At 35.7% G+C, this 18406-nt stretch overlaps 1 protein-coding gene across 3 annotated transcripts; it reads left to right on the top strand.

The window, feature by feature from the left end:
* Positions 1-9175: 9175 nt before the first annotated feature.
* Positions 9176-18049, top strand: LOC132033141 (5'-3' exoribonuclease 3). 3 transcript variants are annotated; one of them, XM_059423024.1, is made up of 19 exons: positions 9176-9678; positions 10658-10760; positions 11172-11248; positions 11332-11523; positions 11651-11770; positions 11880-11942; positions 12256-12405; positions 12662-12826; positions 12932-13009; positions 13112-13198; positions 13517-14250; positions 14323-14399; positions 14574-14614; positions 14687-14761; positions 14843-15000; positions 15883-15987; positions 16096-16171; positions 16829-16908; positions 17012-18049. In XM_059423024.1, exons 1-19 carry the CDS (start codon positions 9475-9477, stop codon positions 17649-17651), a joined length of 3225 nt encoding a protein of 1074 aa, XP_059279007.1. In that variant the 5' UTR covers positions 9176-9474; the 3' UTR covers positions 17652-18049. The 3 variants fall into 3 exon arrangements, with proteins under 3 accessions (XP_059279007.1, XP_059279008.1, XP_059279009.1); XM_059423025.1 differs by having other exon boundaries at positions 9635-9678; positions 10658-10726; XM_059423026.1 differs by lacking the exons at positions 9176-9678; positions 10658-10760 and having other exon boundaries at positions 11336-11523.
* The last annotated feature ends 357 nt before the right edge of the window (positions 18050-18406 follow it).

The following is an 18406-nucleotide window of genomic DNA, read 5'->3' as shown; positions in this document are numbered from 1 at the left end:
AAGCCAACATCTTTGAACATAATTTGGATAATATATATCCATATTATCCGACGGTAACCCATTTTTTAACCGTGTTAAATATGGGCGGGTCATAATCCGTTTTTTGTCAACCCATTTTTCGACCCGACCCATATCCGACTCGACCCACCCGTTTGCCACCCCTAGAATAGAGTATGAGGAACTATATGTTTAAACTTATGTTGCAATTGAAGAAAGAACAACGGACACGGTCTCGACAAAAGGGTTCATGGCCAACTAGGGTTTATGAATCATCCATGTTTCTTGTTTTCTTCATGATTTTAGTCACTGTATAATAAGAAACAATAAAAACTAATGTATCCATGTAAAGCCACGTCGAAACAAGATGCGATTTACACAACTTATTGCATTAGTTATATTTTCCCTCCATAAATTATTTAAACATATTCCTTCCTAGCATGATAACTTGAAGATAAGGTGAACAATTAATTAGTTCCTATAACTAACTTTTTTTTCATTCAATAAACTTATTATAACTTGTTATGATAGAATGTACTGGAAGCATCAATTTACCAGTTATGCTAATGACCAATGGCATCATCATTAATTAGTTCTGACAATCAACTATTACAAGCACCACCAAGGGTTGTGATAAAGTAGATATCACTCATTCACATTTAATTAGAGATCTCGGGTTCAAAACTTGTGAATCATTTTTTTTTTTAAAGAGCGCTTCCCCCTTTAATAGGCCTTATGTAACATAATTTTAAATTAATCGGGACTCAAAGCAAGTACGGGATAATTGGTGAGAGAAAAAAAACAGCTATTACAATAATACGCTTCTTGCTTTATTCTGCGCTAAACAATTACCAAGAAATACAATTGTTAAACACTACTACAATATGCTAGTATGCCAATAACATGAACTTATTGGAAAGGAAAAGAGAAAAGAACGATAAATAGATTGGAATAATTACTCCTAGATACTGGTCGGGCATCTAGTTTTCCAATATGAGCCCAATTCCTCATTACTTACCCGCTTAGCCCATGCTTATCCCACAACGGCGCCGACCTTGCCTTCCGAACTTCGACAGGTGCCGACCTTGGCCTTCCGACTTTCGATCGTAAGGCTCCTCTCTCTCTCTCTCTCTCTCTCTCTCTCTCTTTTTTCTTTTTTTTCTTTTTCTTCTCTCTCTCGCTCTCTCCCATTCTCTCTTTCTACCTACCCCTTTCTTCTTCTCTTAGAGATTTTGGGGTACTGGTTGGAGTTCGGTGACGGAAACTACCCCTCTTCTTCTCTCTCTGTATGTGTGTGTACTTCGCGTCTGTGAACAACAACAGGTCCGGTAGATTTGAAATTTTACAAGAAATTTTAAAAAGCAACAATGGAGTTCAGATTTAACCAATATTTTAGTCCCCAAGGGAATACTTTGTTTATACATAGTTATACTATATTTATACATTGTTAAACAAAGCATACACATTATTTATACATTATATATAGTGTATAAGAATGTATATGTAATATATATGTAATATATATGTAATGTATAAGAACGTATATGTAAAGTTACAAAAAAAGTTGAGCAATTTATATATACCTATATATTATCTATACACCGACGATACAATTGGCTACATCGACTGTAAATTAGATGTGTGGGTTGTATAGATGGGTTATTTCCCCAAATAGATTACCCAAGATTTATAGTTTTATTGGGCTAGAATTTAGGATAGTTTCTCAAGAACGTCATTTGAAGTGACGTTGATGGTGGACTAACTTGAAGCCCAATAAATATTCCAAATTGATGGGGGTCATTTGCACTTTTGTCCATGTTTTGTACTGGTCTTTCATTTTTGTCCTCAAAAGCGAACTTATGCCTAGAGTGCATAAGTTAAGCATCATAATATTCAAAAGTTATACCAATATGCTTAAAGAACTTATGCCCCATTAGGCATAAGTTTGATTTTGAAGGGAGAAAAATTAAAGACCAGCCCATTTGACGAGCAAAATTTAAAGACCAGTCCATTTGAGGGAAAACCGTGCAATTACTTTGATGGCCCAATATTGAAAGCCCAATGTTTAAGCGTTCATGGGTTATCCTCCTTTTTTTTTTTTTTTTTAAATCGTAAGTTATTGTTTTCAAACTTCGAATTTAGTTTTCTATTTCTGCTGTGAATTAAAGAGGTAAAAACATATGCAAAACAAAACATGGCTGATATGGAACAACTGTTAGGTATTTGGTGTGAATGGAAATGAAAGTTTTATTTCCTTTGCCTTTTTTGGAAAAATATTTTTTTTTGCCGAAAAGGCACATGCCTTTTCGAAAAAATATTCTCTTACCGTACACCGTTGTTGGTTATAAATATCTAGTATCCCTTGATTTTCCCGTGAAAAAATCTCTTCTTCTATCTTTCTTCTTCGCACTTCATAAAAATTCCGTGTGATTTTTACGACTTCGAGTGGTTATTTGTCACCAAAGTTTGCAGTACCGCTACTACGGTGAGTAAATCGTTCTATCCTGAGGATATATTCCACAACCTCGGTACATTGAGGGGAATAATTTCCTTAAGAACACACCGTATATTCGATCGATTTAATTCCTACACATATTTTCGACATGTTTTTCTTCATTTTCGCTTCTAAATTTGCTTCGCTTTTGTTTAAGTATATTTTCGAATACAGGTTACTAACAATCTTAAGGAAATTATGATCACTGTTATTATTTTTCTGTATTCTGCTTTGTTTGAGACAAAACGAGGAAAAGAATTATTTTATAGAAGAAATTGTGGGTGAAGTGCACGTTGTTGGTCTGCTACTGATTCATAAAGTCGGTTGCACTCCGGAAAGTCGTATTCAATCCGGAAAGTCATAAGAGAAATTAAATTATGAAGTTATCTGCTCTCATTCTGTGCTTCTTTGACGACAAAGTTCAACAAGGATGTGTTTATCCGGAAATACACTGAAAGTGACGATTGGACTTTTACAGAACATAAGTCATCTTGGGGCTTATAAGAGAGTAATGGAAATGGACAATTCCTGGAAATATGGCCTCTACGAAACGGCACTAAATTGACGGGCATTAGTCAAATTACCAAACTAATGCTCCTGGCACATAATCTTTACAAGTTTTTCCAATGGAAGAATTTTTTTTTCTTTTTTTTTTTTCCTTCCAGTTAGATCCGTGCACTAATTAATAAAACAAAAGTTGGAGGTTGTGATTGTAGAGAAGCTCGGTTCAACTTTGATTTTGATGGAAGATCTACAATTGATGTCACTTCATACAAGCAAATTTTACTAGTTGCTGCCTGTTGATATTATTTTCATGGTTAAAGATTTGTTTGGACACAATGCCACTCCTTGTGTGATCAAAGTCACATAGTTACGCGCTGCATATTAAATAGAATGTGCAACATACATTACTATGACTAACCTCTTCTTTTTATTGTGGCTATTCTTGAACAGTCACGTTCTTTCACCATGCATTAGGGTGAAGAATATCTATTAGTCGAAGGAGTGGCCGGGGAAAAATTTAATGATGTCAAAGTATTTATTAATTAACACTTTCATAGCGGAAGACGATGCTGAAGAAATCAACGAAGCAAAGAGATCGAAGTTCACATTTGAGGTTAAATACGATTTCTTGCTCCCTCTCGGAATTGTATTTTAAAATTCAAATTTAAACCACCTTTTGCCTAAATAGTGGTTTCAGTACCTTTGGGGTGAATTGCCAATGGAAGGCATTGGACTTTTGACATAATACTTTATGTGTAAAAGAAGAATTTTAATCATCTAGGGCACTATGAAGACTCTTGTCCATGTTTATGATAAGTTTGATGATGTCCTTATTGAAGAGCAAGTAATTAGCCCTTGCTATAAAAAGAGTAAGCGAAAAGGAAATTTTAATCTAAATTTGATTAAGAAAATAGAGATAATAAACGGGAGTATTGAAGGAATACGAAATAGCAAGAAACCAGTTTCGTTTAATCTTTTTCCATTTTGTGCCTTCATTACTTACAAGTTTCACAAGGGTTGGAAGTCTAAGTGCATACTAAGTCTATCCCTGTTAAGCGTGGCAGTGGAATCATACGAATTTTGTGGTGTTTTACCTTTGTTGAAAATGATTCCAATCTTTGTTCAAAGTGGAGAAATTTTTTTTCAAGGGAAATATTGTGGCTTCATATTTCCAGTACATTGTGGATTTGATCCAATGTAATTAAATGTATTAGAATGTATTTTTAAGGAAGAAAAGTTCAAGCCACTATTTGTAAGTAAACATACGAATAAATATATATATTATCGGACTGCTTAATGACAGTCGTGCACTGCATCTTAAATTATGAAACTGTTTCTGGGAAACATATGTATAGTTGGACATATACATATGTATATAGGAAATAGATAAAGAATTTGGCAAAGAACTATACTCTGTGTACTCTCTGTTTTTAGGCCTTCTGTATTATGCTTGTGGGAGACTAAATCCTAGTGATTTCTATACCCGTTTTGGATATTAAAATCTTTGAATTTTTTTTTACTCTGTTATTGAGATTAAAGTCGTTGTGACTTTTCTACTCCGTTTTCCGGTTTTAAAGATTAAAAACTGCAAGTAAATGTTTTGTTTGTATTCGGTTTGAAAATATAAAAACTTGGTTTTTATTAATGTGACAAACGAGAAGGTAACAATAAAATTCGAGAGGAGTTACGACCATCGTCTGCTGCGAAGAAAGATGTAACTCAAAATCCTAAAAGCACAGTTTTGTATGAAACAGTGTATTTGTTGGATCATGTGCTAACTATATTAGATTGGATCCAAGCACAATTCTTTTATTACTAATTAATATAATTAATTTTTTAAAGGGACAAGTGACATGAAGTCAGTGGGCTTGTGCATAAGGTTTGACTTAGTATAGTCCTTGGCAAACATCAATGTGAAATTTTTGGCTATAGAAGATCCAGATATGGTTTGCCACAGTATGGGTACTACTCCAGTAAATGCTTTCAATTGAAATGGAATTTAATATTTTTCCATTAATATTGGCTCTTTCTGGACTATTCTTTATGTTAAGGATATTAACAAAATTGAAATGGTTTGGCATCTCCGGAATGAGATCATAGTGGATTTCGCATGAGTCATTAAGTATTAATGATCATTGCATTAGTTGGTATGAATACGGAGGAAAAAAAAATATTCCTCCATTTGTGGCTTTGATCTTTTTCTCACGTGTGGTCCTCCACTGGAATGAAGAAAATAAGTCCATTTGATGCATTGCATATTTGGCACATCAAGGAAATTACCATCCTATTAAAGGATAGGAATGACGATTATTAATTTCCATTGAAGAACTATATTTGAAATATGGCATTAATTATTCATCTTTTATTTACACGCGACAACCAAATAAACTGTGGAAAGAAGGAATTAAATATTAAAGGAGATGATGAATGTCTTGTTAATAAGTTAGAGTTTACCTAGAACTTGTGGGGGAAATCTATCCTTATGACTACCAGAATACTCAATCGAGTGCCTATAGAAAAACACAATTTATTCCATATGAAAAATGGAAAGGAAGAAAGCCCAACTTGAATTACTTCAAAGTGTGGGGGTGTTTGGTTAAAGTGCAAGTTCCTAAACCTAATAGGGTAAAAATAGGACCGAAAACGAATTGTGTTTTTAGGATGCTTCCAATAGTAAAGGATATCGGTTTACGGTTCACAAATCGAAAAAGTTTGATAGATTCGAAATGTTGACTTATTGATTTTATTCTATTATGTCAACCCCGATATATGTCCTTGGTGATATTGACATGGTATGCCTTGGTGGTATTGATATGGTAGTTAGTGAAATATTCACATAACTTGTTTATGTCTTGGTAAGGACTAGTTGATTGAACTACTAATTTGATGAGGTTGATCATATGTCTTTCATTATAGGTCATGTTCATTAATTTCGTGACGGATGTCAAAAGGTTGTGACTTTTCATGATAAAATGTGTACTTGAAAGACAATTCTTTGAAAAGCAAGACGGTTCATTGAATGTATAAATTCATTAGTTTATAAATCGAAGAACCAATTGATGATAATGATAAAAATAAACAATAGCTTGAATTTTCATATCGGTGAATGTGCTATCAGTTGGATATTTGAAGAAGTAGACTTACAAGAAGTGGAATGGTTGAGAAAATATATATTTTTAAAAGGTTGTGGCCACAACTGATGTCAACCATCCACGAGTGTCATGATGTCACTTTAAGTGTAGTCAGCAGTCTGCAATATATCCTATTGTATAAGCTTTGTTTTGCATTATAATAAAAATTATATCACCTTGTTCGAAACAAAATCCACGAGTGGATGTATTGTTACCATTGGTGGAGGAGCAATGTCGTAAATTGTCCAAAACGGACTTGTATCGCTTCGTCTACAATGGAGTCCGAGTTCTGACTCTAGACAAAGCGGTGAAGAAATCATCTCAGCAGAAGATATTCCATTCTAGCCCAAACCATTGGCACCAATATGCATTTGTGATAGCCAAATGACAACGGAAGGGCAAAAGCGTTATGTATATATATAATACCATTCGACAACTACTCTCTAGTGGAATTGTCACAATGAAAGTCAAGAGACAATGTGTCGGATCACAAAAGGCCTAACTAGAGAGGCGGTTGAAAGATCGTCAGGAGAATGGGTTTAAGGCCTAGGACAAGTCATCATGGCGGTAACTCTACCTAGTAGTACCCAAGAGCTAGGTTCAAAGAGATCAAACAAAGTTATGAATGACGGTTCAACATTGTCGAATAACTCAACCTATTCTCATGATGAAGACAATGTTCGAGAAACAAGGATAAAGCGATGGTTTTTTTAACTAGTTAATAAAGCTTAAGCTTTTAATGGTTTCTAAGTTTGTGAATATGACCGAAAGTATCTTTACACGTTTAGAAATCACTACGTGAGTGTGAAGTGTAAGCGCTTCAAGAGAATGATAATAAAGGCCTATTTTCTATGCACTCATGAAACCGGCGGTGTTCGTGGCCGAAACGAACACAACGTAACCATGACCGCTAAGGGTTAATTGTGTGGTTGTCTAGGTATACACCAAAGCTCGACGGTTCAAAGATATCAAAATCTACCGATTGACCGAGTATATCCGACATATGTTCACCACGGAAAGTTCAAGGGAAACCTACTTATCCGGATACAATTAATCTTTACTTGTAAATCACACACTTGTCCGTGCATTTTTATATCATTCATTCCCCATTCATGTGGGGGATTGTTAGTATTTAATTGTGTGAATGGAAATGAAAGTTTTATTTCCTTTGCCTTTTCGGAAAAATATTTTTTTGCCGAAAAAGCACGTGCCTTTTCTTAAAAAGACACCTATTTCCAATTACACATTTTGTTGTTGGTTATAAATATCTAGTCATCCCTTTTTCCCGATGAAAAAATAATTCTTCTATCTTCTTCTTACACTTCATAAAAAAATTTGTAGGATTTTACGTACTTTTTCGAGTATTTCATTTTGTCACCAAAGTTTGCAAGTACGCTACTACGGTGAGTAAATCGTTCTATCCTGGGAGGATATATTCCACAACCCCGGGTACATTGGGAATAATTTTGGATTAATTGAATTTAATTCCTACATATTTTAGATTTTCGTTTAAAATTTGCTATTTTTGTTTAAGTATATTTTCGAATACAGGTTACTAACAACAACTACTTGCAAAATGAATAATTAGTTCTTTTAAGATTTTGTAAGGACTTGCTTTTAGAAGGTTACTCACAAGACTTTTGAATTATATCAAACCATAATGAGTTTCCCTAGCAGTTATCAATAAGCAAACATATTAAATAACAAAGTCTTGAACATCGTCCTCGATTTACGCATTCTGTTTATGATTTGGAATAAAACAATTTGGATAAAATCCGTTTCTTGCATTGCATCTTTATGTGTACCAAGTGAATGTCAAGGATATAATGCTCTTAAAATGGCCACAAAAAAAGACAAACAAAATCACTAATACTAGATTTCAGCATTATGCAACTCGTGCCAACAAATCACGTACTCAAACACCACAGCGGAATACAAATAAATGCTCCAAAATTATTACGATCCGAGACAGAAAAGAAAAATCATGCACGCCTCAACACTACATTTAACAAATGATGAGTTGATTATATATATAATGTACAAATGATGGATTTTCTACTTACTCATAAGTAAAATTAATATAGTACTACAAGTGTTTATATTATAGTCAAGTACTTGCCCATTTTAAGGAATATGAAATATCTTTTGTACTAGAGAGCTTCATGAAAATACTATTACAGGCAGTTCCCATAACGAAACAATAAACTACCGACTCTAGTGTTTTACATAGTTTGGATAAACCCGAAATCTGAATCGAAATGGTATTTAATTTGGGTTTCAAAATTATTGGTTGAATTTCAGATTTAATTTTTAAAATTTACGGATTGGATTTCGGTTTTGGAATGTTGGATTTTTGAATATTTGAAAATCTTTTTATCTTATATTTAGTCCCTACCCGACTATCCCGTTAGATACTAACGCATTATTCATATGCTCAATCTAATAAGTCAAATATACTCTACTCCATGTTCCGGTCCCAGAAGAAGCTTATTTTCATCGCTTTAAGGTATAAGTAGTGAAAGAAGTGGACCTATAAAGAGAAAAGAAAGCACTATCCCTCCTACTTATGATTCAACATTTAGCTCGATCAATTTTAGATGTCATTAGACATTTGCCTATGTATCTAATACTAATTACTAAGTCCAAAATATTTGAATTTGTTAATCTTGAAGGACTGCATTTTAGTTGTTTTGTTGTTGTATAATTTATGTTCGGCATGTTTTACTATGTTTGGACTTGTCTCTTGTAATTAATGCTTTTGTTGCATTTCCTTAGTGATGATTTCATTGCTTCCATGAACACTTTAATTGGATGATTATGGTGAGCATGAAAAACTATTAAGGCAATTTGTTATGAATACTTTATTTGGATGTTTATTTTTGTAGGAAGAAGAAGCAACTCAATTTACACATTTAAAATCGAAAATCTGAACTATTCAAACCGAACTTCAAATATCACATTCAATCGGATCTTATTTGGATGAATTTAGATTACACTTCGAAAACCAAAATATAAAACCGACAATTGTGAAATCCGATCCAATCCGATCCGTGCACAACCCTTTCCGACTCGAGTACAAGTACAAAAAAAAACCTATGTATTCTTTCAAGATCATATAAACAGAAGGGTATAACCGTCCTAATAATTTCGTGCCCTAAAAAGATCCATTTACTCATTCCGGATCGGATCCGCCCCACCATCCAAATTCACATAATCTTTTCCCTAACGTCTATCCTACTCATCATTGCTAGGGTTAGGGTTTGTTTCCTTAAATTGCTTCACATTTTTATTCAATTCTCAATTTCAATATCATTAAATTGAAGTGAATTTGAGAATAATCCCATAAAAATGGGAGTTCCAGCATTTTATCGATGGTTAGCTGAGAAGTATCCAATGGTTATAGTTGATGTGATTGAAGAAGAAGCTGTTGTTATTGAAGGCGTTACAATTCCAGTTGATACGAGTAAACCTAATCCCAATAAAATTGAGTATGATAATTTGTATCTTGATATGAATGGAATTATTCATCCATGTTTTCACCCTGAAGATAGAGTACGTAATTTTAACTCTTGCTTTTAATTCAGTAATTATAGTCAAAGATTCAGTTTTCTTTTAATCTAAATGTTGGTGATAAAGTTGATTGTTTGCTTGTTCGGATTTTGAATTGCCTTTGAGTTTATGTATAATTGACTAGCAGTGTGGGTACATAATGAATGATATGTCGTTTGTTCAAGGTTGAATTTTATGTATAAAACGGAGAAATTTATTCCCGTAAACACACTCGGTTTGGATGGTTGTTACCTATTGTATTGTATTGTATTGTATTGTGGTGTTAGTTTAAATAGTACTTATTATGTTTGTTCTAATTTACTTATTATATATGCCTTTAAAAAGAAGCTACTTGTAGCATGTTATCATGTTATCCATGTTATCATGGACCATATTAGTTTTGTAGCAAGAAAGTACATAGACAAACTTGTAGCAAAAGGATGTATCAATTTTGGACTTCCTTTGTCCTGTCTGTCAGAGGCTAGTAGAATTGGTCAGATTCTGTTTGAAGAAACAAATGGTGTCATAGAAAATAAGTCTGGGTTCACCTATCTTAGTTTTCTACTGCTTCAATGTTGCATGTAAGAGCTTTTCTAGGGAGAAACCTATCTACTTCCACAATAGCTTTTAGACGTACAGAAATTGATAGAAGTTTTTCTTATTGGACATGATGGTTTTTATTTTGTTCAAACTCAGTCCGTATGCATAATTGTAGATTCCTGTACTGCCTGCATTATCAATTGGTTTTGTTCCCTTTTGGGATGCCTTATTTGAACTACGAGAATTTGTCCTAATATCCACCTGTCTTTCGCTGCTGTAATAAACGAGAAATATAGAAGAGGGTGTGAAAGTTCTCTTTTGATGGCCAATTTTGAATTATATTGGATGCTATTGGAGGATGCTGGACTTTATAGCTGTTTGATGTGTATGTTATTGCCATCTCTTATGCATTGTCTTCTAACTTACCATACTTTTTATGCAGCCCTCTCCAACGACATTTGAGGAGGTCTTTCAGTGCATGTTTGACTACATAGACAGGCTTTTCTCTATGGTGCGTCCTCGAAAGCTGCTATATATGGCTATTGGTGGGTAATAAGGTCAACATGCCTTTTAATGATAGTATGGATGCTTTATTTTGGATAAAAGTGAATTACATAATAGGAAGTTGGATGATGGAAAAGAAATTTTTTCTCAAAAGTTTGTAAATAGGGAATAAAATAAAATGGTATTGTAAAAGGGATCTAAAATTCGTGTGAATTCACTCTTTAATACCAATTTCCCACTTCTTAGATCATATTCCCTCTTTATAGGTTAAAATCGTTTCTCATTGTCATGGTTTTTTACATGTCTATACATATTTGCCCTTGCACACATTTCCTTTTCTAATAGGTTGATTCCTATTGAATAATTTCCCTATACAGTTAATCGACGTATTTTACATAGCTATAAGTTGATTGAAGACTTTAGTTCTAATTATTGACTGATATCTGTGGTAGATGGTGTTGCACCAAGGGCAAAAATGAATCAGCAGAGATCTAGACGTTTTAGAGCAGCAAAAGATGCAGCAGATGCGGTACGTGCACTTTTAAATTTCTGTAGGAATTTATTTTCAACTTCTAAATGTTTTATGGTTCTATCTCATGGAATCATTTTTAGGCAGCCGAGGAGGAAAAGCTGCGGGAGGAATTCGAGAGAGAGGGTAGGAAACTCCCCCCTAAGCAAGAATCACAAGTTTTTGATTCAAATGTCATCACTCCTGGGACTCAATTCATGGGCACATTGTCAATCGCTCTTCAGTACTACGTTCATCTTAGACTAAACCATGATCCAGGATGGAAAAACGTCAAGGTATCCTTGATGTAAATCCTTTCTGTTTATATTTTTCGTTGTCTGTTTTCTTTGTATTCTTTCTTGTTTTGCCCTGTCTACGATGTTGTATTTTTACCTTGCTTATTATTTGAACTGCTGCTTGAAGGTTATACTTTCTGATGCAAATGTTCCTGGTGAAGGGGAGCATAAAATTATGTCCTACCTTCGCCTCCAAAGAAATCTTCCTGGTTTTGACCCAAATACACGCCATTGTCTCTATGGTTTGGTATGTCTTATCTTTTAAAATTACTTGCAATTTGTACTAATAACTTCTTTCTGATTTCGTGAGTTTATATTAGATAACTTATATCTCTGATTCTGGTTCCACATGACAGGACGCAGATCTAATCATGTTGGCTTTGGCTACTCATGAAGTTCACTTCTCTATACTCAGAGAGGTTTAACGCTCAACTTTTTTGTGCTCTCTAGTTACACAATATGAACGTTCTGGTTAGAAATGATTTTGAAAAGAACACTGGAGTTTTTTTTTTCAGAAAGAACCCTATTTTTATAAGGATTCACAAGGAAGCCTATTCTGATTTGGATAGTGGAGATTCTCCTCGTTTTCCCTCATTTTTCTTAAATTCTGGATGTTGTTTGTGGCTCTTCTTCAGCATGACATTTAGTCGTATTTTGAATCTCTTTTTAAAAGTCTCGTGCTTTATCTTTTACTTTGCTTCTTATTTGACCAATCATGCGTCTATGTGTCAGGTTGTATTTACTCCAGGTCAGCAGGATATGTGTTTCCTTTGTGGTCAAATGGGTCACTTAGCCGCAAACTGTGAAGGAAAGGCGAAACGAAAAGCAGGAGAATTTGATGAGAAAGGCAATGCTGAGGTTGTGGCAAAAAAACCTTACCAGGTAACATTTGAGTTTTCTGTCTATGAAAAATTGACGTAGAAGATGTTCTTGATTAAAAAAATTTAGATGTATAAGATGTTATTGAGGGTCTTTCGTAAACAGCCTCTCTACCTCCCAAGGTAGGGGTAAGGCCTGCGTACACTCTACCCTCCCCAGACCCCACTTTGTGGGATTTCACGGGGTATGTTGTTGCATAAGAAGTTATTGACAAGTAATAGCTGGAATTTCCTTTGCTAATCTTGTGCATCTGTTGCAGTTCCTCAACATATGGACTCTGCGGGAGTATTTGGAATTTGATATGAGAATTCCAAATCCTCCTTTTGAGATTGATCTCGAGCGGATCATTGATGACTTCATATTCATTTGTTTCTTTGTTGGAAATGATTTTCTTCCACATATGCCTACACTTGAGATCCGCGAGGTCTGTTCTCTTAAGAATCTTAGAATTGTCTTTTTTTTTTTTTTTTTTTTTTGAGAAGGTTGTACTATGATTTTCTTCATTATTTTTTATATTCGTCCTGTTCAGGGTGCAATAAACTTGTTGCTGGCTGTTTATAAGAAGGAGTTTAGATCCATGGGAGGGTATTTAACTGATGGTAGCCAGGTATTTGATTGTTTGCCAAAATATGATAGATCTAAATTTTTCCTGTACCAAGTTATCCTTGGAACTTCTACTTATGAATTGATTCCTTTACTACTTTTCCAGCCAAATCTTAGCAGGGTAGAGCATTTTATTCAGGCTGTGGGATCATATGAAGATAAGATATTCCAGAAAAGAGCTCGCTTACATCAGGTCTGCTCTTGTCTGACCATGTCCTTCTACTAGTAGTAGTTCTACTACTACCACTACCACCACCACCACCACTTCCATTGTTCAAAGTGTTATTCTGCAATTAAACCCTTCTGTTCTATTCTAATGCAAAATCTTCTTTGAGGTGATGCTTTCAATTATTTTTTGTTGTCTAGCTCTCTGAAGTGTCCTTTCTTGAAGCTAGGACTTTGTAATTGCTTGCGAGTTACATTATATATTAAATAGGTACTTTTGAGCATGGGCTTTCTATTGCATGTAAATGGAGCTACATTTCACTTTTATGTTTTTTTTTCTTTCCAGAAACAATCTGAGAGAATCAAGCGTGAAAAAGCCCAGTCAAAAAGAGGAGACGACTCTGCTCCTCAAGCTGAACCTGAATCTTTGGTTCCCGTTTCTCGATTCGGTGGTTCTCGGCTTGCTTCAGGTCCTTCGCCTTCTCCCTATCAACAAGGGGGAACTGCAAGACGTGACCAACTTCGGCATGGCACATCAAGTCTTTCTGTCCTTGACATTCAGAGCGAGCACTCTGGGACTGTTGATGATAAAGGATCTGTTATTCATGCCCAAAAAGTTGCACGTTTGAGTTCTGGGGCCACGATAGGAGCTGCCATTGTTGAAGCTGAGAATGGCCTTGAAAATGAAGCATTTGAAAACAAAGAAGAGCTGAAAACAAAGCTAAACAAGTTGATCCGTGAGAAGAATGATGTTTTTAATTCAGAGAACCCTGAGGAAGACAAGATCAAACTGGGTCTGCCAGGATGGAAAGAAAGGTATTATGAGGAAAAATTTTCTGCAAAGACCCCTGAGGAGATGGAAGAAGTACGAAAGGACATTGTCTTGAAATACACTGAAGGCTTGTGCTGGGTTATGCACTATTATTACGAAGGTGTTTGTTCCTGGCAGTGGTTTTATCCTTATCATTATGCTCCTTTTGCTTCTGACCTCAAGGATCTTGGGGAGTTGAATATCACCTTTGAACTAGGTTCTCCATTCAAACCATTCAATCAGCTGTTGGGAGTTTTTCCTGCTGCCAGGTTTATACCTTACTTTTTGTGTTTCTCAAACTAGATGTCTTGCTAGAGGGTGCTGACTAGGTTTATATGCAGTTCACATGCTCTTCCTGAACAGTATAGGCGATTGATGACAGACCCGAACTCGCCCATTATCGACTTCTATCCTTCTGGTATGACATTTTGTTTCTCATTTTGACAGTTTACTTATGTCAATCTGTTAAATTACCTAATAATACATGATAACTTCTATCTCATCTGCCGGTATAGTATTTTGCTTAACATTCTTTCTCTCTAAATGAATATCTCAGACCTTAAAATATCTCATACCTTGATGTTGTTGACAGATTTTGAGGTGGACATGAATGGGAAGCGCTTTTCATGGCAGGTACTTGTTAAATTAGTTTTCTTAAGAACAGTATTATCATATCTTTGTACTGACATATTTCTTAATGTGAAGGGTATTGCCAAACTACCTTTCATTGATGAAGCCCGGCTTCTTGCAGAGGTTGCAAAAGTTGAACATACCTTGACGGTATAATGGCGTTGCTTCTGAATTAAGTTGAACTTCTTAGAGGACAATATCCATTTTCCTAATCAAGCCATTTTCTTGCAGGAGGAAGAAGCACGAAGAAATAGTGTGATGAATGATATGCTTTTTGTGTCATTATCTCATCCTTTATCTCCATACATTTTTTCTCTTGATGATCGTTGTAAGCAGCTCACAGACAACGAACGTGTTGAAGTGAAGGAGCTCTTGGACCCAAAAGCAAGGTTCGTTGTCCTATATGACCTATGTATAAATGAACTGCCAATTAATTTGGAATTTGGAGGACATTAAGTGAAATTGAAAAGAAAATGTTACTCGTCGGAGCATTTCTTGGTTAAGTTTGGCATCTTATTTGATAAATTTTCTGTGGAGGTGTAATGATACCCAAAATCTGCTCATCTTGTATTCTATTGCTCGTCCCAGTATCTGGATTATCTACAAAGCGCATATGTTCTTTACTACCGTGTTTATAAACTTTGTGAATTTAGAATCTTCAATCATCTACCAGGATGTTTGGAAACATTGCTGCTTCCCCTCTTCATACACATGCACATGTATTTAGTTATTCCTAAAAAATTTTACTCAGCCTTTATGCTAATTGTTCAACGCTTTATCTGGATACTATGTGAACTATCTATTCCGTATGGTATTCTTAAATTTTTTTAAACTTGGATCTAGTTTCATCAACCGGGATATGTGATGACATTTGGTCATTCCCAGTTTCACGGACATGCACATCTATATAAGAGGGGCTTTTTGTGTGTGTCTGTCTGTCTGTGGCGGTGGTGGTGGGCACGGGGGTGGTTATGTCAAAGACAGACCGTCATATCACCAGTTTTGTTTTCTCAGAGGTTTGCTGTGGAACTTCTTATGTTTGTGATCGAAGTTTCTCACTAGTGACTTCAGCCCGGACCCCTTTAATTGTGTCTTCTCTGGCTGGGCTAGGTCCTGGTTTTTCCTTTTTCTACATGATTATTCAGTCTTTAGTCTTTTTCTGCATACTAAATCTGCTTTTCACTATTGTTAATTGTGATAAAGACCTAGCTCGAATCTTAATGGTAGAAGTCCTTGGTGGACTCTTCTGATTTGTCTAACGGTACATGCAGTGGTGGGATGAATGGCTACATATCCCTTTGCATGGGAGATCCTTGTCCTCCAATTTTTAGAGCACCTATTGATGGGATGGAAGATATTATGGACAATCAAGTCATGTAAGAAACCTGCATTTAATTGCAGCATCTCTGTACCAATTGATGGTACTGACCAAATGAAAATATTTTTACAATTTCTGATCAGCTTTCTGGCTCTTGCATTTTCAGATGTGCAATATACAGACTCCCGGACTCCCATAAGCATATCACTCGGCCACCTAAAGGGGTTATTTTCCCAAAGAAGGTAATATATGCAAGAGATCTACTCTTTTGTTCCTTCATTTTTTTTTTTGGGTGTTTTTGCGGGGGGGGGGGGGAACCATACTGTGTTCTTGACTAGATGGTTATCCTAAGATTATATTTTGTGAATGCTTCCTGTGTCCCAGATTCCTTTTGTCCTTTTTAACTTTTCAATAATCAAACCAGGTAGTGGTCAAATGCCTTTTTTAAATATATTTGTCTAATATCAAAATTTCTAATCCCGTTCCATGATAATACATATTCCATCATTTATCTTAGTTACTATTCGTATTAAGAACTAAAAAACAAGTCCTAAAAATGGCTTTGACCAAAGCCTATTTTGATTGTTGAAATCCAAATCTGGGAAAATTATGGGCCGGAACGAGTTCATGAAAGGGCTATTTTCTTTCTGATATATACTTGACGTGTATAGAGTAAAAAACCAGCATAGTTAGTAATCCTTGATTAAACAAACATAGATAATGGTTCTTTTAAATATCATATTGTTTCTAATTATACATGACTTATAAAGAGTTAAAAACCAGCTGTTTCTATGTGTCCATTGTTTAGCCAGTTGAATAAGGTAAAAAACACAAAAATATAAGTTTTTTATTTTTCTTTTTCATTTCTTCCTCACTGATGCTGCATTGATACTCTGCAGTTGGTCACATTCGGTGATATGAAACCTGATCCGGTGTTGTGGCATGAGGATACTGGGAGGAAACCTTGGGAAAATGGAAGGTATGTTGCTATATGTTGATTGGATGAAGTGTCAAATGATGCAGTATAGTTAGTATGCCTATCTTGTCCATTGGATTTTATGTAGCTGTGTACTTCGTTTCAGGAACAACCACCCTGGCGGAAACTCTGGTCGTCACCTTGGAGAGGCAGCACACAGGCTGGTTTCTAATAGTTTGCAGATGAGGAGTGGTCATGGTGATAATACACATGCTCAACCGGCATATCCTGCTGGTTATGGTCCTTTTCCTTCCTCTCACAGATACAATGGTCGGGAACATGTTCGAGCTAGTTTTGGCCATTCTGCTCGAGATGACATAGCTGCCCCTTACCCCTATGATCATAGTTATAACCAATCTTATATCCCAGCTGCTGTTGATCCTTATAGTAGGCCGCCTCCTCTGTATGAGAGGGGTGGCCAACCTGCCCCTCCTAGCAGGGATTATCATAGACATGGACATCAGCAAAATGTTGGATATGGTTATTCTCCTCATGCCACTCGTCCGCAGCATATTAGCCAATCACCGGTACCACCAAATGATCATTTTCGCCAGCAGAGTGGATACAGTAATTACGCGAATTATCAACCTTATGAGGCAGGAAGCTATAACCCACGGGGTGGTGGATGGACCCCACAAGCAAACCAAAATGTTGGTCGGGGGTATAGCAATCCACGTCCTTCCGGTAATCACTTCTCGGCTTTAGGAAGGGGAGGAGATCGAAGGCCACCTTCAGGTTATCACTGATAGAGGTATCATTGTTTTAGCCAGGTCAAAACAGGACAGCATAATTGCCGCTGCAAAGGATAATGAGAAATTCTTGCATGTAATCGGTAATGTTTCAGACTTATCTTTTTGGGTAGCATGTAGATGAACAGAAAAGAAAAGAAAAAGCAGGTGGAGAACAAACAGATGTTGCTGGTCAATATGTAAGTTCAGGCAACTTTACGGTGCTTGTTCATCATATGGTGATGTTGTACAATATAGGTATTCACAGGATTTTGCCGTATTCTTTTCTCTTCCTTTCAATAGTAAGGTGTAGTTGAGCTTCATTTATTTGAAAGATGACATTATATTATGGTCTAGAAAGGTCAGCGTTGATGAATAAGACTAATTTTTTCATGAGCTATGAGCTTTATTTGTAACGTCCTTTATGTTTTTGTTTATTGAAGAAACTTTGGTATGTAGCTCTATCCTGTTCATTTCATTCATGGTGCTATTTGACGATGTAGTTTCTGTAACTGTAGAATTAACTTATGACAATTATGCCTGTATTTCACGGACAGGGACTGTTGTGGGTTCTATTAGGATGGAAAAGGCGGACAATTTTGGTTCGTTAATGGGATTAAAACTCAGCCTGAGTAACCATTAGGCGTCCAAAATGCTGGATTAAGCAGTGATTAATTAGTCGGATAGCTAAATTAGTCCTACACACTACTCTTTAGCAACATCTGAATGGGTCTATATGTCCTTTTCTGAGGACATTTTTTAAGTTCTGTCCC

Source organism: Lycium ferocissimum, chromosome 10, assembly GCF_029784015.1.
Source record: "Lycium ferocissimum isolate CSIRO_LF1 chromosome 10, AGI_CSIRO_Lferr_CH_V1, whole genome shotgun sequence".
Classification (NCBI taxonomy): domain Eukaryota; kingdom Viridiplantae; phylum Streptophyta; class Magnoliopsida; order Solanales; family Solanaceae; genus Lycium; species Lycium ferocissimum.
The sequence above is the reverse complement of the archived record's forward strand: the minus strand, read 5'-3'. Positions and strand labels throughout refer to the sequence as shown.